The 23,718-nt window shown below is 45.0% G+C and overlaps 1 protein-coding gene across 7 annotated transcripts in view; it reads right to left on the reverse strand.

Moving 5' to 3' along the window:
- Positions 1–20,738: 20,738 nt before the first annotated feature.
- The window catches only part of BCL11A (BCL11 transcription factor A), a 101,312-nt gene continuing 98,332 nt past the window's right edge, over positions 20,739–23,718 (reverse strand). For all 7 annotated transcript variants that reach the window (XM_084901070.1, XM_084901069.1, XM_084901068.1 and 4 more), the window contains one exon: positions 20,739–21,256. In XM_084901070.1, the coding sequence (XP_084757196.1) occupies positions 21,165–21,256 (92 nt within the window). In that variant the 3' untranslated portion in view covers positions 20,739–21,164. The remainder of the gene's footprint in view (positions 21,257–23,718) is intronic.

Consider the following 23,718-nt stretch of genomic DNA (forward strand, 5'->3'; position numbering starts at 1 on the left):
CGATGCTCACGTTTCTTACTTAGCAGCCCAATCGGAGCATGAGTTTCAGAAGACAGAGTCCTTGTTCCCAGACAGAGGGCAAGGGGTGGGAAGGGGTGGGAGAACTGGGTGCGGCCTAGCCACACTCTCATCAGACTCATTAGAATCATGCCTCCCGCCCTGGACAGGTGAATGCTGGACAAGGAGGCTGTGACAAATGAGAAGGTGGTTTCAGGGACATTTGGTGCAAGATCAGTTAGACCAGGGCCAAAATAGGCTGTGGAATAGGAAGTATCTTAGTTACATAGGCCTGGGGATTGGGGCAGAAATCAGTTCATCATTTAAATTTCAATTATTTGTCTAAGAGAGACCTGAAGAGCCTCCCAGGGAAAAATTAGCATTGCCAAAAGAGACTGTCACTTTCTAGAATTTTACTACATCTCTTAGGGATACCTCCACTCTCCTTGGTTGAGCAGCACCATGCTAACTCATGCCACTGTCCTTAGAGTGGTACCTCATCCCAGTTTGCTCATTTGCCAAATTTAAAATGGAGAGAGACTCCTCCTTCTCAAATCAGCATGGCTGTTGGTCACTCCAGTCCTTCCACACAATTTTGCTGAAAGCATCAACTGGGGCTGTTGTACCCAAATGACAAGGGATTGGGGCTGATGCCCTGGCATTCTCACCTGGAGGAGTCAGGACGAGGGCAGGTGAGGGCCTCTGTCTGTGACCCAGCACTAAGCAGTATTATCCATCCCAGGAGGAGAGGAGACATAATTTATAACTTGGGCCTCTAGTAACAGATTTGGGAGAGAGCTTGGAAATTATCTAATGCAACTGTCCAGATGTAAAATAAGGAAACTGAGATGGAGGAACGTCAAGCAACTTGATTAAGGCCACATAGCAGGATGGGTAAGGCCACAGAGCAGGATGGTCCAGGGTGAGGCTGCTTTCCCAATCTGGTGCTCTTTCCACCTCATCACACCAATCTGCCACAATAACACCCAGCAACCAAATCAGTGGGACCCAGAGATGAACCTGGACAGCCTCCCAAATCCTAAGAGGGCAGCTCCCCGCAGTCACCACCAGTGGCAAAGGAGAGGAGGATGGCAGCAGCCTCCTCTGGGGAGATTCAGTGTGATGGCTAAGAGGCCATGCCACATCTCCATCAGCTACCATGTCCTTCTGGGGCTCCAACCTAACCTCCGACTTCTCCTGATTGTCAGGCCCCAAACTATCCTGTGCTTTCCTCCCATCCCGCCTCCTCAGGTACACAGGGCTGGTAAAGAGGACAAGAGAGAGGGAAGTGGTGGGCATGGGGTTGGGGGGGGGGGGGGTGTCAGTAAATCAGAGTCACCCCAACAGCCTCCCTGAGAATCTCTCTAAATTTACTGACAAGTTTTGAAAAGCTGGATGAATACCCAGCTCAAGTTGATTCCACAGAAATGTCATTTCTGTTTTCAAAAACCAAGCCAGCAGCCAGGCAACTACTTCTTCAACTAATGAAGCATCTTTTGACAAAGGTCTTAAAGGGAATGAGAAAGGTTTTGATCACACCTAGAAAGGAGTCTGTGCAGCTGTAACATACGCCCCTTGGGAACACTGGGCTTTTAAAATCATGGCTCTTCTGGCTTCTCGCATTGCTATTCAGGTTTATTAAGGCTCATCTGTGTACATGTACCTGTAGAAAGGTAATTCAGATTGGGTATCATTTTAGGAAGCATGGGGAAATTGCCATCAAAGAGTAGCTATCTTATATTCTCACTTCCCTCACAGCGACCATCACTATTAGAGCATACGGGAGTAAGGCAATGCAGACTATCTCCATCCTTTCCAATATTTGGAGGATTAAAAGGTAATTTCAAGTAGATACATTTGAGCCTAAAAGGCCATGACTTTGCCACGTTAAACCATCTATTCCAGTTTTCCTCTGCACCTCACTGTCCTCCCATATACTTTGTTCTACTTCTCCTCTCTGTTCTCTGTTCCTACAAATATTTTCTATGCTCTGAGACCCTGTTTAAGATCCTCCCAAGACATCACACCCAGCCTCTCCAACTCACATCATTATCCCTTCCCTGAACTCATGTAGATAGTAAAGTAGTATTGAGCTACCATACATGCGATATTGTGCTTTGTCTTGTGATTGTTAGATTTGTTTCCCTTGCAGTACATGCCTGCAAAGGCAGCATGTTTGATGGGAAATGCTCAATTAATATTTGTTTAATGAATGAGTGAATAACAGCACAGATTTTGGAGTCAGAAAGGCCTGACTTTACCTCTTTCTAGTTAAATGACCTTTATCAAGTCACTTACCTAGTTTAAGCCTCAGTTTCTTTATCTGGAAAATGGTAATACTCTATAGCTCAGAGGAATAAATGAACTACACATATCAGCTGCTCCAAAACAGTGTACCCCTTACGTGTGCCCGAGTATCCCATGAGTCAGAATTCACTTAACATCTAAATCAGTTTGTATGTATTCCAGAGTCTTCCTTAATTTTTTTTATTTTTTATTTATTTATTTATTTATTTATTTATTTATTTATTTATTTTTGAGAGAGAGAGAGAGAGAGAGGAACATCCATGTGAGAGAAATACATTGATTGGTTGCCTCCTACATGAGCTCCGTCCAGGGTTCAGGACGGGAAGGAGCCGGAATCGAACCCGGGACCCTTTGGTCCAGAGGCCAAACCTCTATCCACTGAGCCAAACAAGCTAGAGCAGAGTCTTCTTTTTTAAAGTGTTCACACTGGGCTATGTCTACTGTATTTTAATTAGAACAAAGTTTGGCCTATTGATTATGAAAAGTTTCCAGAAACCAAAACCAAATCCTATAGCAAAAAGACACACGGAAATCACTGTACAGATATGTGCTGATATGCTTTCCTATCTGAGAAGGACAATTCCCCAAACTCAGTACAATTCAGAAAATATCCTGTTTACTGTGTTTCCCTCAAAATGCCTTGTATAATACTATGCTTCACACATAGTAGGACACAGCGGGTACGTACACCTTTTGAGTTTGTAAACTGAACTAGTCATGATTCAAAAGCGTTGGGAATTAAAGTATGCAGTTGGGGTGAGAGGGAAATGTTTTCAAAAACTACTTAATTCTTTGCACTCCAGACTATATTTCAACAAAACAGAACTCCAAAAAAAAATTACCCAAAGCTGCAGCCAAAACAGCCCTGGGCTAAGAGTTGTTGAATGGTGTTCTTTAAACCCTGCCTCATAAATACTCCCAGTCTGCTGACCCCATGCCCTCACACAGCCTCTGAGCTGGTCTACTAACCCCAATACATGTTAAATTTATGATTTCCAAACAAGATAAAAGACTTGATTGGATTTATTCCCTTTAAAAAAAATAGCATGAAAGAAAGCATTCCATTCCTGACCAAGTTGAGACCCTGAACTGGTTTTTTTTTTGCTACTAGCACCTACTTGCCCATGACTTAGGCCAAAACTCCCTCTGTGGCTCCGTCTTCCTTCCCTGACTGGCCTGAGTCTACCCCTATCACCACAAACTGCTCATGGCATTGGCTCCTCAGGCATTCACTGATTCCTCCTACAACCGTGCCTGGTGACTTCCTACCTGCTCACCACTGAGTATCATTTTCCCAGGTTTCCCTCCCAGGTTCTCCCCTCCAGGAGGGAGAGGCACATAGAATCTTAGAGTCAGAAGTGACCTTAGAAGTCATCTACTCATTTTACAGATGAGAAAACTAAGGCCCAGAGAAGAAAATAAACCAAGAGCAAGAACTAAAACCCAAGTGTCTTGGTTTTGAATGCAGTGATGTACCTCCAGGCCAGTGGCCTGAAGAGGTCTTCAGGCCCCTCCCCCAGCACACATTCCAGGATCCCCTGTGAAGTCCAAGGCGTTTGCCTTTGGTGCCTTGGTGCCTCCGCTGAGCCTCCAAGATGTTGCCTGTGGAGGCTCTCTGTGGCTGTCACCCTCCCTCCCAACATCCTGTGACTCTAGCCTTGTCTTACCTGATTTCTCAAGGTCAGACTCCTTGTTTCTGGAATAAAGTGAGATGTGTAAAACTTGACAAGCTAATCCATCTGAGGAAGGGAGACTAACAACTCCTCCCAGATAATTTGAAAATATTAAAACAAGGGCTTTCTAAAGAAAATGGCTTTGCTCTCCAGACCAGAATGGTAACTTTTAAAGAAGGCATTTGAACTTGGAGGGTAAGGGATGAGCTGCCCTCTTATGGGTAAGGCATAGGAGCTGGCCAGGCTCAGAAGTGGCCCAGAGGCTGCAGGCAAAGAAACGAATTCCAATCATCTGCCTCCATCCAAATACATGCTGACTGCTCCCTGGAAGCAAATCACAGGGTGGAAGGCTTGGGGTGCTTTGCCCTGGTCCCAGAATGTAACTTCAAGTCTCTCACGCTCCTTTGCTTTTGTGGCCAGTTCTTGACCTTCAAGTTCATAAAGCCCACTAACGACCAAGTAAACTCTTGTGTCCACTATGTCTTAGCTCACTGCTCACATCTTGCATTCCAGTCTCTTTCTGTCTACAGACGCGAACCTTTAGGGTTTTGACGGGCAGGGAGTTTTGCAAGGATAGGCTGTGATGATACCATCTTGTCACTTAAGGATGAAAAAAGTCGGGGAGGGAATTCCAAACAAACAAGAAATGACCACACAGTTTAACAGGACAGGTGCAATTTAGAATCTATCTTCCCTGATCCACCCCAGATACATGTTGGAAAACCAGATTTTCCATTTTTCCTAATGGTCAGTATGAACAATAACGGAACTTTTAGGATGGTACCAGTGAATTTCACATACTAACGGTAAAGAGCCCAGCCCCGGTCCCTGCCTTTGGAATGCCCCCATGACTTGAAAGAACCCCACTTCTTGTGCTTCCTAAGGGCTCAGAAATTGTTCCGAAGTGGAACCACCGTGAGAGGGAGCAGGACCCCCGGAGTGTGATGGTTTTCTCTGTTTCCTCCCCAACAGAAGCCTTCCACTAAAGTAAATGGCGCTGAGGGCGCAGTTCATCTCAGAAGCACTCATATCAACCACCGGCTTTAAAACGGACATAAATATCAGGTCAGTTTCATAGCCGTTTATCCTACTCTCGGGATAAAACTCATAAATAAATTGGAAATGGACACTTCTCCAGCCCCAGAGAGGTGACCCCACCCGGAGGCTCCAGGCACACTGTTGTGTAATAAAAGAAAACCTGCCTTTCTCTGGCTGAAACTGGCCGGGACAGTTTCCCCGAAGGGTCTCTCTCTCTCCTGACAAGCTGCAGGCCCCCAGGCAAAGGGCTTCCCCTCCCCCTTCCATTCCCATGCCCCTGTCTCCCACCCCAGCCCCTGTCTCCCACCCTAGCCCCTGTCCTTGCCCTGTGCTTTCTCTGCTTTCCTTACAGCCTCTGGGTTTGCTTTTTTTTTTTTTTTTTTTTTTTTTTTGATTGTTGTTATTGGTCCTTTTTATTGCTTTCTGTTTAGGCTTTGTTAGATTTTTTTAAAGTTTATTGGTGGTAAATTACATATCACATAATATGTACCGCTTTAACCAGTAGTGAGTGTGCAATTCAGTGGCACCAAGTACATTCACAGTGCTGCGTACCCATCCCCGCCATGTATCTCCGGAACATGCTCATCACCCCAACATAAACTCTGTGCCCGTTAAACGCCAACCACCCCTTTCCCTCTCGCCCCAATCCCCTCACCCCCCATCCTCTCTCCTGCTTCCTGTCTCTATGAACTTGCCTGCTCTAGGTAACTCATATAAGTGAAATCATACATTTGTCCTTCTGTGTCTGGCTGTTTTCACTAAGCATAATGTTTCAGGGTCCATCCATGTTGTAGCATGTGTGAGAATTTCATGTCTTTCTATGGCGGAATAGTAGTATTTTGTTGTGTGCATACACCACACTTTGTTCATCAACTCATCTGTTGATGGGCACTCGTTTCCACTTTTCAGCTGTTGTGAAGAACGCTGTTGAGAGCATGGCTTACAGATATTGCTGCAGTCCCTGCTTTCAATTTTTTGGGGGTAGGAGTCCAATAGCTGGATCAAATGGTAGCTAATAGCACTGATGACATGCTGTGAGTCTACCCCAAGAGAAGGACTGAACCAAGTTATTGTCTTGGATGGAGGAAGAAGCAAATCAGAGGACTTTACCTTGTCAGGGAAACAGTTGTCCACAGAGCTCGTTTTGTACCATCCTCGCACAGTACCAAAGCATCTACCCTGGGTCCTGATTTGACTCCGAACTACCTGTGTCATCTCAGGAGAGCCCCCAAATGGCTCTGAGCCTCAGTTTCTCTGTGCAATGGAGGTAACAGCACCTGTTCTGCTTGTATCATAACCACAGTGCTGCTGTGAACATCCAGTGAGAGGATGCCTGTTAACTTTTTGTGGGCCACTAGTTACACAGGTGTAAGAAGTGGCAGTAATAAGAAAATGGCAGGGAATTTAAGCTCTCCATGAACTTCTAATGCTGCCTCCAAAGCCAGGGGCTGCTTCCCCAGCAGCTCAGGGTGTCACCTGGGCACCTCTCAGGCGTGCATGCAGAATCAAGTACTTAGGGCCTTCCCTCCCAAAGCACCTGGAAAGATGGCTTCTCAAGGCTAGACCTAAGCTGTTGGAAAAACATCCTGGGAGATGCAATTTTCCCACCGAAGGTTATGTTGGCCCTTCCAAAGGGCCACTTACCTCTGGGCATCTCTCCAGAGAATGAGGTGTGGGCACTCTGCTTGCTCCAGGGAAAGTTACAAAGTGTGGAACAGCGAGGGGTGGAGAGATAAGAAATTAATTGTAACTCTGCAGTTAACAAAGCTCTAGGAGACAAGCTCCTATTTAAGAGATAAGCTGGGTTTAAAAACAAAAACACACATACACACACACACAAAAAAAAAACTTCACTGAATAATGCAAAGTTGAGCAATGGCCTTTGCCGCTGCACGCCTAAAATACCTTCTTAGATGCTTCCACTCTGCTCGCTCAGTGTGAAGCAAACTGGGCCTCAGGCAGGGTTGGAGTCTTCGAAATGCACACTCTACACCCAATTCTCTTCTTGGTTTTAGCTGAGTTCATCAGCCCTGCAAAACCAATACAGGTTCTTCTCTTCACCTGTCCAGACTCAAGGATTGATGGTCTGTTTATCCTTTAGCTCAGTCATACTTAAGTGTTACCTCAACCCCAACTTTGCTGTGTAAGCATTTTCTCTCCTGACTGTGTTATGAAAGGATTTTCATCTTATTAAACAAGTTTAAGGCAGGTTAGTGGGAGCAGAATTAGTCAAGAAGCCCCTGAATTCACCAAAGGCTTACTCAGCCTGCCTCAAGGTCAGCAAGTTTTAATTACCTAGGGTGGCCAGGTCCCTGTCCTGAACCCTTTCCCTCTCTTCTCCATTTCCCTAACTTCCACTTTCAAGGAGGTAACTGGCACCCTATTTCTGGAGAGGGCATGGCAGGACAGACTATCCTTATGTCCATCGCTTTTTCCAGGGCTTCTGCTAACACTATCAGAGCAAATGTATTCCCTTAGCACACCCGCTATTGCCCTACAAATTGGACAACCCTTGCCTCCCCAGCCCACATCAAGGTGACTCAGGTGTTATCTAAGGGATTTGTGTCCTGATAAGCTCCAGTGTATCCCCATGCTTCCTATATTTTCCCCTCTAATCACTAAGACTTACTCCATACACATCATTAAAACGAGGGGCTAGGCGCTATGCATTTCTAATGGGTTTCCAAATGATGCCCAGGCTCTGTGGTCCACTGATGCACTTTGCGCCTAAGGGATGGAGGTCCCTTCCCCCAGAGCCACTAGGTGAGGAAGGCTTCTGAGAGCTGGTCAGAGCTGAGAACTGTTTTCTCATCTGTGGAGCCCCACAGGAGTGAACACCTGGAGATACACAACCTAGCGAAGCCACCCTGAGAGGGAAGCATAATTCACCTGCTCAGGGTGGCAGTGGTGGCGGGAAGTCCGAGTGTACCAGCAGGCTATTTGTGCCACCGGAGGAAAGAGGAACTGACCTTGTTCTCATGGGGAAGTACATCTTCTCCTGACCAAACCACAGACTCACAACAAGACTAGCTCAAGTGAAGTTCCTGCGATGACCACCGAGCATGGGCCTGCCTCTTTTGGTTCCCACCCAGAGGCTCCCTCCCCATGGTTCTGGGCCAGCCAAGCAGGCCACCGCTCCCCTGCCCTGTGGCAGGACCCCACCCTCTCCACCCAGGGGCATAGCACCACTTGCCTTCCCAAGCCAATGCTATGGGGTGCCTCGAAGCCCAAGCCAGGAAGGAAAGCTGTGTACACTGATGCTTACATTGGATCCTTACAATTATCTCTCAATCCTGGCCTGCCCTGTGCTTCTCTATCGCTTTTTTTTTTTTTTTTTTTTTTTTTTTTTGTAGTTAAAGTTACTTGCCCTCATTTTAAGTACATTGTGCAAAAGGCATAGGCCAACTTCTGATATATTCCCACAAGCAAAATTAAATACCAGTAACGTGTGTTTTAGTGAATTGGGTTCCTCAATTTGCATCTTATAATAAGGATGTTATCATACTGGTTTATGGCTCAGCTCTTTCGTTTGTATCTCTCTGGGGCTAGATTCCCCTCATGAGTTCAATGTAAGTCTATGAACTAATGTAATTTTAAAAGCGCTTTTCTTCCGTGTTAACATTAACACCCTTAAGAGTGAAAGGGTTTTACTCCCCAAAGTGTACTGGCTGTTTGCAGTCACTGGAGGATGGGGTGGGATACTAGCCCGCAGTGACATCCATGACCGCTCTTAAGGGAAAGAGTTGAGTCAATAATCCGGTCTGCCACTAAAAAAAAAAAAAAAAAAAAAAAGGCTTTTTCACCTCTTTGCACCGAGACGTAATCTCTGGTGCGCTCATTCTCTTACATTTAGATTAATTATAAAACATTGTCACCAGAATATTAAAGTAATGTTTAATACACAGAAGGGAATAAGGTATTCTGGAAAATGCATAATTTTTCTAGGATGATTTTGCCAGTTGCATGCAATATGATCTTTTGATTGCCAGCTATAGAAATATTGTGACTAAGCTTTCACTAGCTTTTTATTTTTGCAACCATCCTGTCATAGCACTTTGAAAACTGTAAGCTTGGCCGATCAAAAAAAAAAAAAAAAAATACAACCTAAGGGTGCCCATGCTAAAGAGTTCTCTCAGTCTGGTTCCAAAAGAGGGTGGTGAAAGGAGAGGGTACAGAGTGAGTATTCAGTCGCACTTTCCACTTTAGCAGCCCTAACACTGCAGGCTGGTGGAGAAAAGACTGACCCAGCCCTCTCTGAACCAGCCACACACACAAACACACACACACATACACACACACACACTCACTCCACACCACACCATACACACACACACACACACACTCACTCCACACCACACCATACACACACACACACACACACATACACACTCACTCCACACCACACCATACACACACACACACACACACACACACTCACTCCACACCACACCATACACACACACACACACACACATACACACTCACTCCACACCACACCATACACACACACACACACACACACACTCACTCCACACCACACCATAAACACACACACACACTCAAGCCATGTCCCTTGTATATGGGAAGGTGTCAACATTCCAAAATGGAAATCTCTCAAGCCCTCTCACTTGCTTCAGATTTTCCAAGCTCTAGTGCAGCCACGCCCCCAGGAGGGATGGTTTAAGTCAACACAGAACAGCAGCCAGTGGAAGGTTCCTTGCTGGCGGTGGCTGAAATGGGACCTGTGCTCCTTGGGGGGACCGCTCCTGGGGACTGGTTACCTCAGCCATCTCCCTCTAGGTCACTGGGCTCTGTCCTGGGCTGTGTTGGTTAACAACCAAGTGTCGTTGCCAGCACAGAGCTCCTGTCCTTCGAGGTCTCACTCCAGGTGAGACTTTTCCATTTCCATAGTAATTTTTCGTAATGATAATAACAAACGCAGAAGGAGCCCACACTCCTTGGGAGCACTCGCCACACAAGCTGGCGCTCCCACTCCTCTGTGGCACCACCAAGGACGCTGGCAGAATTCTTTGAGCTTTTCAAGACTGGAATTCATTTTTAAATATTTATCCACGTCACTGAGTGACAATACGCCCAACACCTGTCACCTTGTTTCCATTATCTTCAAGGTTTCCTATGCTTCTCTGACCTCCACCCTCGGCTCTCCCAATATATACCAGTTGTATATACAAAAAATTAAGTCCTCTTACCCCAAAAGGCTCAGAGTCTGGAGGCTTAATTACCTCTCCATTTGCCACACAAAGGCCTCTTGGGTCAGAGTTCAACGTGATTTGTAGTAAGAGAGCGAACAGGTTTATTCCATTGCTGCCCATCCTACATCTGTTCTGTAGACACACTGTCTCCTTCGGCAGGGAGAGGATGAACAAAGCTTCTCTGGCCAGCTTGGTGGCCTTGACCTTTACCTTCTAGAGAGGAAAGGTAGGAGCCCAAAGTGAACACAGTTTCTGATGATAAGACTCTAGAAACTAGGCAGTGATAAATACCAAAGATCCAAACCCGGTCATGTCCTTAGCATCATCAGTCTTTACAGATGAGGCCTGTTCTCCTGTGTGGGTGTGGATGGGGATGTGGATGTGCTGGTGGCACACACAAGACCTGAGTATGTTTTTGTTGTAAGTAGGTGTATACATACGGAATTAAGCGTCACAGTGCGTGGGTATACACTTCGCGAGCTTCTGACTCACGGGGAAACTGGAAAACGCAGTTGATGCAGACCATTTCATTAAACCATTAAACGGACACCTAACGACGTATACACGGTTTCCAGTGGTTATCATTTTCCTGTGGTGTGGCGTGAGCCCAGGGCTGACGTGGAAGACGGGGCCCAGCTAGAGGGGGAGTTTGTCGTCTGCTCCACAGACTGCACCTCGCAGAGGCCTGGCTCCCCTGCCCAGCCCCCACGAGGTCTGTAGGGGACCGGTGGTCCCGTTACCTGCCTTTTGCATCCCCTGGGTTTCAGGGCTGAGTAGTGAGCTGCTCTGAGCAGCGGAGTGTTTCGTTTGCGTGCGGTTCCAAGGAGCGCGAGGAAATCTCGCGCTGTCCCCGGATGAAGTCTCGCGCTGTCCGGGATGAAATCTCGCGCTGCCCTGAATCAACCCTTTGGCCAGCCTAGCTCAGCTGTGCCCACTCTTGCTGAACGCATAATAATCTAGCCACTCAGTGGATAGCCTATAGAATAAAAGGCTAATATGCAAATTTTCCCCTCAATCAGGAGTTCGACCAGCAGGCAGGCTGCCCAACCACTCATGTCCCCTCCCCCTGGCCAAGCTGACCAGACCCACCTATGCACGAGTTCTAATACACACACACACACACACACACACACACACACACACACACACACTGAGTAGTCAGATTATTATGTTTTCAAAGATCATAATAATCTGGCCACTCAGTGTATATGTATAGGAAAAAAACAGTATATATACAGTTGGGTACTATTCACAGCTTCAGGTGTCCCTGAATGTACTCCCCACAGATACGAGGGACCACTGGACTTAACTTGTTCTATTATACTCTATTTCAGTGGAAAGGAAAGCATGGGCCATGTTATCAGTGTTCTCACACCTCAGGGAGCATCTCCACTGGTGTTGAAACCCTTGGGCAGCTCCCGGCCATTTCCGACTGATCCTTTGTGTGTATTTATATCCTAGACAGTCCTCCTGATGGGTGGGGCAGTGCTGAAGCTTGTGGCTGTGGATAGGTCACAGGAATGGGGAGGAGGCTCTGGGAGAGGCTCAAGGGTGTAATGGAGAGTTCACAACCCACTGTCAAAACGTAGTTCCTAGCCGAAGCCAGCTTGGCTCAGTGGTAGAGCGTCGGTCTGCGGACTGAAAGGTCCCAGGTTCGATTTCAGTCAAGGGCATGTACATTGGTTGCGGGCACATCCCCGGTAGGGGGTGTGCAAGAGGCAGCTGGTCGATGTTTCTCTCTAATCGACGTTTCTAGCTCTCTATCTCATTCCCTTCCTCTCTGTAAAAAATCAATAAAATATATTTAAAAAAAAAAACAAAACGTAGTTCTTAATGTGCCTTAAGTGTTCTGACTTATGACAATGGACAGTCGTAGACCAGAATTGCTTCCAAGAGAAACAGGGTGGCAGGCAGGGAAGGGAAGGTTACCAGCTGAGAAGACCACAATACAAAAAAATATAAGGGTCTCTATTTTTGAAACAAGCTCCAAGAGAGTGAATCCTGCTCAGCCTTACTTTGTGCACAAAACATTTCTCTGATTCGGTATAAACATGCTTGCTTACTTTCAATTCATGCTTTCTATATGAAAGTCATATAATGCTGTGGCTGAGTGACAATAAAATCGTATTACAGGACCTGGAATGTATCAACAAGCATACAGCAAAAAAGGAAGCAACATAGTATAACTTTTACAAATAACCAAGAGAAGCCAAAAAAAATTCTTAAATATTCCTCACCCTCACTTCCCAAAAAAAGAAATCCTTGGAGCCCATTGACCTACGGAACTCTAGTAGTTTCCTATTCGTTTTCTAGGTAAGTTTATCATTGTGCTTGAGACATGATGTTAAAGTGTTAAATGCTTGATGCGACATGTTTTCCCTTTGTATTATAAAAATAGTCCAGCTCTAGGAACTAACTGACCTGTTTGGGCCTCAAGGTCTTTATCTTTAAGCTCTTTATTGTGTAGGCTTCTAACAACAGCCAACATGTAAGGAAGACCTTTTATTGGCTTCCATAGACTGGAATGGATGTAGACCAGGGCAAATAGGAAATTTAGATATAGTGCCATCGAACAATTGGATCACTGTCTGCTTGAAGGTGCTAAAGGTGACTATATAATCTGACCCAAATAGCACCCTTTCTGTAGGAACTTGCCAACACCTGCAAGGGGCAGCCTCCTACTGGTTTCTTGGTCTCCTTTGAATTCCTCTTTCAATCCATTTCAGGGTCTGGTATACTCTTTCTACCAACATGACTTTAAAAATTATTTTTGACTATGATACAAGCCCCTTAGCCTGTCATTAAAGGGCACCCATAATATGACTCAAAATTATTTTTCAGCCTTACTGTCCATGATTTTGTAGACAACCCTTCTTTTCCTGCCACACTGGTCTAGCCTTTGCCCTCCAAGCTCCACAGTACTGCCTTGAACTGGTTTGCCCTCATCCTTTCTCTTTATCATCTAAATCTTAGCCTAACCTGGATGACCCATTAATAGCCCAATATCTGGATCCCAGAGAAATGATCTTTCTTCACATCTCTACACTTTGTGTCTCTCATTTCTGAATTAATTATGTTGCATCCTTTCATTGTTAATTACTTGCTTTTATGCTTATAATCTTATCCCACCCCATTAGGACAGACTATAATCCCTTTGAGGACAGGGGTTAGGTCTTACACTTCTTTGCAGCTAGCTGCCCACAGTGCCTAGAACATTACCTTTTTGCACACTGGAGGTAAGGAAGACAAACTGGGCTTATGTTCTGAGAGAGATCACAGGACTGCATGTAAGAAAAGTGCAGATTTCTTTGTCATGTTCCAGTTAGATTAAGTTAGCAGCAGGCAATCAATCAGGTACAGGTCAGTTTAGAGAGTTGAAATACATGGATTTATCCCCTATACAGGTCATTTACTCTTGATCACAGGTCAAGAAATGTGTTTCTATTACTACTCTTTTTCTAAATCACCTACTGCTATTTTTTACAAGAAGGATGGGGCCAAATTCATGAGGAAACATCAATGTATACTCATCTCCACCATTTGAGAAACAACTTTTAAGTCTGAGTTTTATTGATCAGATATAAAGAATAACATTAAAAAAATAATAATAATAACATCCCCATTCATCCAGGAGTTCCAAAGCTCCTTGCCTGGGACTGCTATCTTCACTGGCAAAGTGAATTATGTATTCACATTTTAAAAGGCCCACTGTTCTCACCACATCAGCTTAAGTGAGACTAGTTGTTTAGTAGGATTCTAATTAATTTAATTCTCCACTGGTGGCAATTTCTGATGGGCAATGACTGTGCCTTTCACCTCTTTGCATTCCTCCCCCAGCACTTAGCTCAGTAGGTTGCATATAGCATCGACCTAATAAATATTTGTTGATTGAACAAATGAAGGAGCCTTACTACAGATGGAAAAGATGCACGAGTGAACTCGGACATGCCTCACAAAAGGCAAACTCCCATTGCTGAGGACGGACAGAAATGCAAGCACCTTGGGAAATACTGATAACAGCCTTGCTCAATAGTTAATAACCCAAGCCAGTCTGCTTAATTAACACTATTGTCATGGCTTTTATATGATATCCTCACCTTTTGCATTGGTAACAAAAATTCTTTTCATATATATATATATATATATATATATATATATATATATATATATATATGAAAGCGTGTACCGGGCCTCTAATGCAGTCTGGCCTGCACCCTCTCACAATTTGGGAGCCCTCGGAGGATGTCCTAAACCAGCAGTCAGGCATCCTTAGTGCTGCTGTGGAGGCAGGAGAGGTTCTTGCCACCACTACTGCACTCCCCCTGTGGGAGTGCACTGACCACCAGGGTAGAGCTCCTGCACTGAGCATCTGCCCCCCTGGTGGTCAGTGTGTGTCATAGCCACCAATCATTCTGCCATTTGGTCAATTTGCATATTAGCCTTTTATTATATAGGATATTTTTAAAAATTGATTTCAGAAATAGAAAGATCAATGATGAGAGAGAATCATTGATCAGCTTTCCCCTGAACACTCCTAACTGGGAATGGAGCCCACAACCCAGGAATGTGCCTTGACTGGGAATCAAACCATGACCTCCTAGTTCAGAGGTCAATACTCAACTAATGAGCCACATAGGCCTGGTAGTGACAAAATTCTTGAGTGAGATTGAGCCTGGAAGTCAATATATAAAGGTTAAGAGTGAGGATTCTGGAGTCATATCATAGTGGCAATATTAGTTGTATAGCCTTGGGCATGTCACTTAGTCTCTTGAAGCTTCAATAAAATGGGAAGAATCTTGGTACCTATTCCACAAGATGGTCACAAAGAAGAAACAAGAACAAGCATGGAAAACTCCTCTCACTGTGCCTAGAACACAGTAAATGCTCAATAAACATTAGCTAATATTGTTACTTCTACTTTAACCTATATTCTGCTCTTTCCCAAGCTCTAGGCAGTCTTCTAGCTAAGGATGGGAAGGGTTAGGCATTCAAGGAGAGATCCTATTTCAGACGTATCCTGGCCCTCGATCTCCAGGCAGCAGTTGTGCGGTGCTTTGCCACTCCTGGTGGGATGCATGAGGCCCCGTGGGAAAGGGCTGCCCTCCAGCAAGGCAAGGGACTTCCGACTTTAAGGTGCACCAAAGTGATCAAATGTACCCCATGAGAGGCAGGTGCAAAATGAGCATTTTTTAAAAATGGTGGCAGCCTTAGATTCCGAACAAAAATCACTGCAGCTTTTCTATTCTGGGGCATAAACTTAGAAAGAAAATGGGTTTATTAAGCAAAAGCAAAGGAAAGTTCACCCTGAAGATGGACCACTACTTCATTTCCCCACAGCCATCAGGCCTGGATATCAGTATCCCCAACCCTCTGCGGGGCCCAGGGCATTCGGATAGCTTACACTGCTGAGACTTTTGAGTGCTACTGGTTAGTAGGTAGGAAGGAAGCAAGGTGTGTCTTTCCATTTTTTGGAGAGAGTAATGGGCCTTGAATGGGGTCAAGTGGGTGAGCGTGGCAAAGACAGAGCCACCATTACAACCTGGATCTGCCGGCTCAGACACCAGCCCCATTTACTAGTCTAGACCAAAACCCCAGGAGTCCACCACCCCCAGCACAGCCTGTCAGAGGGAAAAGAAAGTCTACTCTCCGAGACGCTGAAAAAGAAAAAGAACTCCACTGAAAAGGCAAAGCGGCTACAGGCAAATCCACACAAAGGGGTCTGCGTAAAAGGCAAGTAAATCTCTGGTGTGCCTGAGTTCTGAGCTGCGGATGAGCTTCGGAAGAGAAGTGTTTGCATTTGGGTTTCCCCCCCGCTGTGTGTGGTGAAGTAAGCAACAGGTAAAACGGGGCACTCTGAAATCGAGGCGCAAGCAACTAACTCTCCGCTAACCAGATCATTTCCCCATGCCCCTCTGTAAGCTTTCCAGGTGTCCGAGAAGAGAGGACAGGAGACAGCGATGCCAGCAGATACTGCCTGTTTGCATCGCTGTCTCAGAAAATTCAGGGAACTATCTTAGGGGGGAAATCGGGCTAATGACCCTCTATCCCCCTTGAAGGGAATGTTTGATTCTCGGCTGCTCTGGGAGACTTCCTCCAGTCGTGCTCCTATTTCAGGGATGACTTTGCCCCTCCAGGCTCCTAACAGCTGCTCCCTACAGCACCAAGACAAGGAAAGTCAGCCCGTGTTCATTCAAAAAAAAAAAAAAAAAAAAAAAAAAAAAAAAAAAAAGTGTGTGTGAATCAAAGGATGGCTGGCAAGAAAGGAAATGGCAGCCGAAGAGCTGAACATAGCAGCTCTAATAAGATCAAGTTTGTACATCTCTACACACAGGGCCGGGGACCCCTGATCAAGAGGGAAAACGAGTAAGAATCTTCACAGAAAAAAACTGTGCAGCCTGGAATAGGACGTGAAGTGGAATAATCCTTACAATCGAGATGTAGACCATGTCCATCACCCCTCCCATTAGTTCCCTGCTCCTTCCCTACCTTGGAACTCAACATTAAACAGCCCCAGTAACATGACTCTGGTCTTGTGCCATCTATTTAAATCATTTAAAATTCATTTCGTTTTCTTATGCCTTTTTTTTTTTAATATATATTTTTTTATTGATTTTTTTTTTTTTTTTTTTTTACAGAGAGGAAGAGAGAGAGAGATAGAGAGTTAGAAACATCGATGAGAGAGAATCATTGATCAGCTGCCTCTTGCACACCCCCTACTAGGGATGTGCCCGCAACCAAGATATAATACATGCCCTTGACCGGAATCAAACCCAGGACCTTTCAGTCCGCAGGCCGACGCTCTATCCACTGAGCCAAACCGGTTTTGGCTTCTTAAGCCTTTTTAACTGTAAAGGCTGTCTCCCTGCAAGGGTTGGTCCCTAAGTTTATTTCTACCCTCAGAGAGGTGAACTAAAGGAGGAATCCTCCCTCGTAGTGGCCTGTCATCAGGATGCTGCTTTGAAATGTGGGCCATGCTTACATCTCCCTGCTAGGCCTGGCACCCAAACAAGCTTTTGATTTCATTCTTAAATCCTTCCGTCACGCACACTCTTCTGCCTTTCCTGCTGCTGAACTCCCGAGGCCGCTAGGGAGAGATTTGCAGTGAGAATTCCTTTGCACAGGAGCTGGAGGCTGGAGTTCCAGTCCTGGCTCAGCCATTAACTGTGTGGTTTCAAGCTTGGCTCTCACTTTTTTTTTTTTTTTCCAAGCTGTATGACCATAGGTCCTTCACCTCATCTGTTGCCCTGATTTGTATAAAGCATGATTGGGGTAGCTCCTTGCAGCTTTTGTCTGTTCTGGTCCTACTGAATTTCTAGGCTCGGTTCTATCCTGTCTATAAAAGTACTCTATAAATCTTCAACATTTCCTGGGAGCATTTTTAAAAATATAAAGCAAGGGGAAAGGGAATGTGACTAACAAAGAGTATGTTAATTTCTACCAAGATGGGATGGAAAACAGTTACTCCTCTCTGGATTTTGCTGGAAGTGAGAAGTTCTTTGGCTTAATATGCCCCTGGGGGCATACAAACTGAAGAGTGCTGTCTCTCCTAGGGAGTTGTTGGTTAAGAACGGAATCAGGATGGATCCTTGCAGTTTGTTGTTTTTGAACTTCCAGCTGAACTTCATACGGACTTCACAGCCAATCTATAAAGTCCTCAAATCTGTTCCCTCCCATTATACTCCAAAAAGGAGCCAAAAGCTATGAGACATGTAAGAAGAGAAACAATAGCCACCAAATACAATCCTCTCTACCACTTCTTTCTGGGACATTGATTTGTAAAATAAGAATTCTTGATAGTAATAAACATTAATACTGAGGGAAAATATGGGTTCATGTTAATGATTATCTTTCTCAACATTAACCTCTCTGTCTAGTCCTCAAAACAAAAAAACCATGTCAGGACACACATCTTGAAAGATACTCCTCACCCCTGGAGAGGCTTGGCTCATCCAATGCAAATGCTCTTGAAAACACCAAGCAAAAGTGCCCAGGAAGCATTCTGCCAAGATTGGGGTCCCCCAATTAGACCTTGGTAAAATTCAAGTTAGCTCTCCTTGCCTGTTTTTTTTTTTTTTTTTTTTGGTTTGTTTGTTTTGTTTTTTGTTCTTTTTTTTAATGACCACTAGTTTAGAGTGCAATCATTTATATTCAAAAAGCTGGGTGCTAGGTGCTGCAGAAGCTACTGAGCCTCAGTCATCATGCACCCAGAAATCTAACAGACCTTTGTGTTTAGTGTGCCCATCTGGACAGACCACAGAATTAATGTTCATAGACCAGGCTTGATAGGGGAAGAGCCATATCCTGTATTTGATCCCCACCCCCTTGAGCACCCTGGGCTGTGTCCTCAAATCTGAGCTCGGTGCATGCTGGGTCAACAGTTAATCTCTCTGCAATGTGAGTTCCAGTCTCAGGAGAGGGCTCAGTGAGAACCCCAACCAGATTTGTCAGCCCCTTCTGCTGCTCCGATCATCTGCGGATGGCCGTGACCTTGACGGATCACACAGGGAGATGTCTTCAGTGATCATCAATCCTGTGTGGGTTTTCAAAAGTCCTAGCCCTAGTACATCATTATTTCATAAATGAATCTTTTTCTTTCAATTAAAAAAGGTATTTTTTAAAGGGGGCCATCCTTTTCCTCATACCTTTTTTTCTCCAAAGGGGGGAGAGAAAAAAATCCTTTACCTACTCGTTCTCTCCTCCCCCATTCCCATCCCCTCTAAAATCCCACTTCGAGAGATACCTATTTATTTACAAACTGTCTCTGAGAGAAAAATAAGAAATGAAAGTGCAGTGAACACCAAGTGTGATTACCAAGCTGAAGTTGTCCATAAAACCCTGTTTGTTGTTTCAGTCAGGTCTCCCTCTTAAAGTGCCATCACTCTAGTTATCAGCAAGGACCTTAGCACATTCTGGAAGGATGCTGTCACAAAATCCCTACTGGCCTTCGGTGTCAACAGCCCAGGCAGCACAGGGGGCAGAGAGAGTGTTTCTCCACAAGACAATTTGTCTGGAAGTACGATGTCACCTAGGTGTGAAGACATCTCAGAAAGGCATCCAGGCCACCCAGTCAGTCAGGGTATTGTTTTTGTCATGGGGAAGTCACTGGGGAAAGATGGCAAGGAGGGAACCTTGCTCCTGCGGTGCACACAGCTGTTGGCCGGAAGAGACAACTGCGCATGCCCTTACCAATGGACATCCTTGATGTGATGTGTATGTGTGCACGTGAGCCATACGTGTGGGTGGATGAACACGCATGGCATGTGTGCTAACAGCACAGGGAGGGACATTCCCTTTGACCAGTTACAGAGTTGAATGGAATCAGTTCTGAAACTCAATCTCAGAACGCCTGGCTGCTGGGCTCTCCCTCCCCTTATTGACCTGGTCTCAGGCAAGCCCCTTAACCTGGGGGAGCCTCACCCTCCTCATCCGGAAGTGGAGGTTGTGAGATCGGTCCCAATGAGGGTAAGATGAAACAATGTACATGAAAGCACTACAGAAAGTATACTGAAAGGAGTCACTATTTATGGTGAATAAATAAGCAGAAAGGAATCCGGTTGCCAGTAATGTTGTTATCTTCTCACAAGGTGAGGTAATCTAGCCAGGGGGTGAGTGGGTATGATTTCCCACATACACACACATGCACAGCCAATATGTAAATCTACAACACACGGGTTTTATTATTTATAAACCTATTTCAATATGCTATATGGTTTCTAGTTCGCTTCTGGATCTCTAGGCAATAGAAAACACCAAATTGAAAAAAAGTTCTTTTTCAAATTAACTGGGCCAAAAGGAGTCTTTATCACCTGTCCGCAAACATAACTTATTTGTGTCACTGATTTCTAAGTAATGGGACATTACTATCATTACAGTAGTGTGCTCTTTCCTCCTAAAATTTCCCCCCTTATAAAAATCTGTTCTAAATTTCTTGATATAAGTAATAAAGAAGTTTTATGTGTGTTTGCTTGTCTGCATTAAGATATATTTGCCAAAGGTTTGGGAACCTAAAACAAGAATATCTAATAAGCAACACGTGACATTTGCCACCTTCCTTGTGATTTACCACTAACCCAGTGACGTTATCTTTCTTGAGCTAAATTAAAAGACAAATTCAAATCCTGCATGGTAGCCACCAAAAGCATATATTTGAAAAACAGAATTCAGCGTGCCATATTATGCATTATTTAATGGTATGCAAATTATAAGTCAGACAGTTAGGAAAACCACACTTCAGCATTAATAAACAGCAATACTACTACTACTACTACATTAATTATGATATCACTATGATTTATCCCCAAGTTTTGCATGTCGCTTCTCCTTGAAAATTTATGCCACCCAATATGCAGTAACCTATTTCCCCTCGTACACCTCCTACCCATTCCTCAAGTCTGTCCATCCTACCCACCCAAGGGGTGTCTGCAGGAAAGGGGCATACAGAAATACAAAGTTATCAGCAGCTGCCTTGTCTTTATCAACATTAATAATCAAAGAAAAAGAAAACACCACCTAAAGCTCCAACATTTATTGGTGTCCATGTTAAGCACACTTTTTAAAAGACAACATAGAATGTATAGAAACAAGGGGTCAGGGGGCTCATGCTCATTTCCACAAGATGGGGAGTTGGGTTGGCTGGTTTCAAAAGGGCCAGGACGTCACTGGGGCAGCGTGGGTCCGAGGGGCCCTCTCTATGGGGGACTGGTTCACTATTCCAAGATGGGTCTGTTTTTTTTGCTTTTGCTTTTTATTAAAAAATATAAATAAAATGGCGCTGCAGGCCCAGGCAGGAAGAAGGCCTCTGCAGGAGGACTCTGTCTTCGCACACGGCTTCTCGGAGGCTACTGTCAGAAAACACCACACACTAGCAGGACGACAGACCACGCAGATGTCGCCGGGCGGCACGCGTCCACCCCGCCCCTGGGGGCTTCAAATTTTCTCAGAACTTAAGGGCTCGCGAGCTTCCATCCGAAAACTGCCACACATCTTGAGCTCTCGGGACACTACGCCGAATGGGGGTGTGTGAAGAACCTAGAAGGAGGATGGAGACAGAGGAGGGGGGGGGAGAAAAAAAGGTACAGGTGTGACTTGGCCCAGCGATTTTTCTGTTCTCTAACTCGCTTTTCACACTCATAACTTAAACCAGCCACAGGTGGAGCCACCGGCATCTTAAACATGATTTCAAACTCCATCCCCCTCCTTCCCGCCCCCAATCTCTACTCCAAGTGCCTTCCCCCAAAGGACCCAGACCCTCTACCCGATCATATGGAAGTCCTGCTCCCCTGGGGACACACCTGGAAGGAAACACTCTCCCTTGTGACTGAGGAAACTTGAGTGGGAAACGGTCCCTTGGTTGAGGAGAACAGGGGAGGAAGGAGGGAAGGGGGACATTTCCTTAAAATAATAATAAAATCATAAAGAAACTGAAAAATCAAAATTGATGTAAAAGCAGCACAACGAAAACATGAAATGTCATCAAGTTCAACGTCAAAGCAGCCAACGAGTTACAAGAGGCGAACAAATCTCTGAAGGGGAAAGCCAGAGCCCAACACAGTTGCTCCCAAATTGCACCAAAAACTGCCTGTAGTTTCTTTCAAACATGCAGTTTTCTTTTCTTTCTTTTCTTTTCTTTCTTTTTTTTTATTTTTCTTTTTCTTTGTTAAGGGGGGAAAGGCAATGGTGAAGGGAAGATGGGAGTTATTTTCCTCCGGGGTTCCTCCCTTGCTGTGTACATTGACTTGAAGCAGCAGAACTGGGAGTCCGGGTGTGGATGTGCCGAGGAAGAGGGCTACCACTGTGGCATTCCAGGCCTCGTTGCCATGGCGACCTGAAGCAGGGGCCTGGGGCCTCCTCTCCCCTGACTTGGCTCCGCAGGAGGCTCAGGGTCTGGAGCTCAGCTGCTCACAGGAATCCTGAGTGGTGGAGACCTGGGCTGAGGGGCCTGCTGTGTCCAGGTGGGCCCTGGGAATCCGGTTCCCAGTCCAGCCCTAAGTCATTGTCGTTGAGGCCCCCATCAAACCCCTTTGTCAGACCTGCTACCGATATTTAAAACCCTAACAGACAAAGCATAGCATGGGCATGCACCACGCTCACTGTTACGTAAAAGCGAAGCCCCCTGTAGGTTGGGGCTCCCTGTAAGTTTAAAGGGTAGACTTTAGAGAAATTCTTAGATTGCCTTTTCTGCTGTTTGATAAAGACCTGATATTTGCCCTCTTTAAGTAGTCTTTGCCACTTTACAGGAAGGAAAACCAGTATTTGGACCAACCACTGCATTGCGTTTAGGGTTGAAATACAATAACCCACGTGAACTGTATTAGTTTTCTTTTCCATTTGAAAAGGAGAATTAATCGCATCCTATGACCATAGATGACACACACAGAGAAAGAGAGAGAGAGAGAGAGAGAGAGAGAGAGAGAGAGAGAGAGAGAGAGAGAGAGAGAGAAACAGGCCCATCCCCCTAAAGGCTGATTCACTGGCCATGTGTTTTGCTAAGTGAAACAGTGGGCTAATGAGATAACAAGATGACAGAAAAAGAAAAAAAGTGATACCCAACAACCCATGTCTACAGTCTGTAGCTGTCACAGCCCTGGAATAAACGTATGTAATCCCATTCTGCCTATGTGTTCTGATGTCCATTTCTCTAAATATGAGTTCATTTGTTTGTAATCGGGAGCTTCAGGGCCTTAGGAGACACTTAGGACATTTGCTAAGTGGCTTGTGCCTTTTGAAAGTTAACAGTCTTTCAAATAAACATTGTTTTTTTCCAAGCAGTTTAAAGAACACTGCCAATTCCATCCTCATCTCAGTAACATTCCCACAATTTTTCTTTCTTAAAAGGGAAGTTTTCTGGGGAAGATGAAAACAAAAAGGAACAAGAGAGAATGGGATGGGTACATTCTTGAGCACATTAGCTGCGGGGACAACAGAGTAACAGCATCATCATGAAGAAGACAGGATTACAGCACAGTCATAGAAATCGTGTGTGTGTGTGTGTGTGTGTGTGTGTGTGTGTGTGTGTGTAGGGAGTGGAGGAAGGGTTTAAAAACAGAAAACCCGTATTTCCTCCCTCACTCTCCATGAGTAAAGCGTTTGAAACAGGAGAGGATGGGATCTTTTCAGGAAGGCTTGAAATATCCCAGTACCTTTCCCCAAACTTGGGAGTACCTGTGAATAAGCCACCTCATTTCCTTATTTCTCTAAACGAAATAGCTAACCCTCACTGCCACTTCCTTTCAAATTCTCACTTCTAGCATTATGAATATATACAGTATGCACTTATTGCATATACAAAAGTGGTATTTAAATAAACAGCTCTGTCACAGAATGCCATGGGAAAAACTCGACTACTTCACACTTTCTGCCATGGCTGTTACAAACCAAGAAGCAAGTGTAAACCTCACTTCTTAGCAAATGTTAAAATGGGCTCGTCAGTCCTGGAGGTCCTAAACGGACGCTAATAAATGGTCTCGGGATGAAGATAGTCCTTGTATTGA

This window comes from Pipistrellus hanaki, assembly GCF_964339955.1.
Source record: "Pipistrellus hanaki genome assembly, chromosome: 12".
NCBI classification, from domain to species: Eukaryota; Metazoa; Chordata; class Mammalia; order Chiroptera; family Vespertilionidae; genus Pipistrellus; species Pipistrellus hanaki.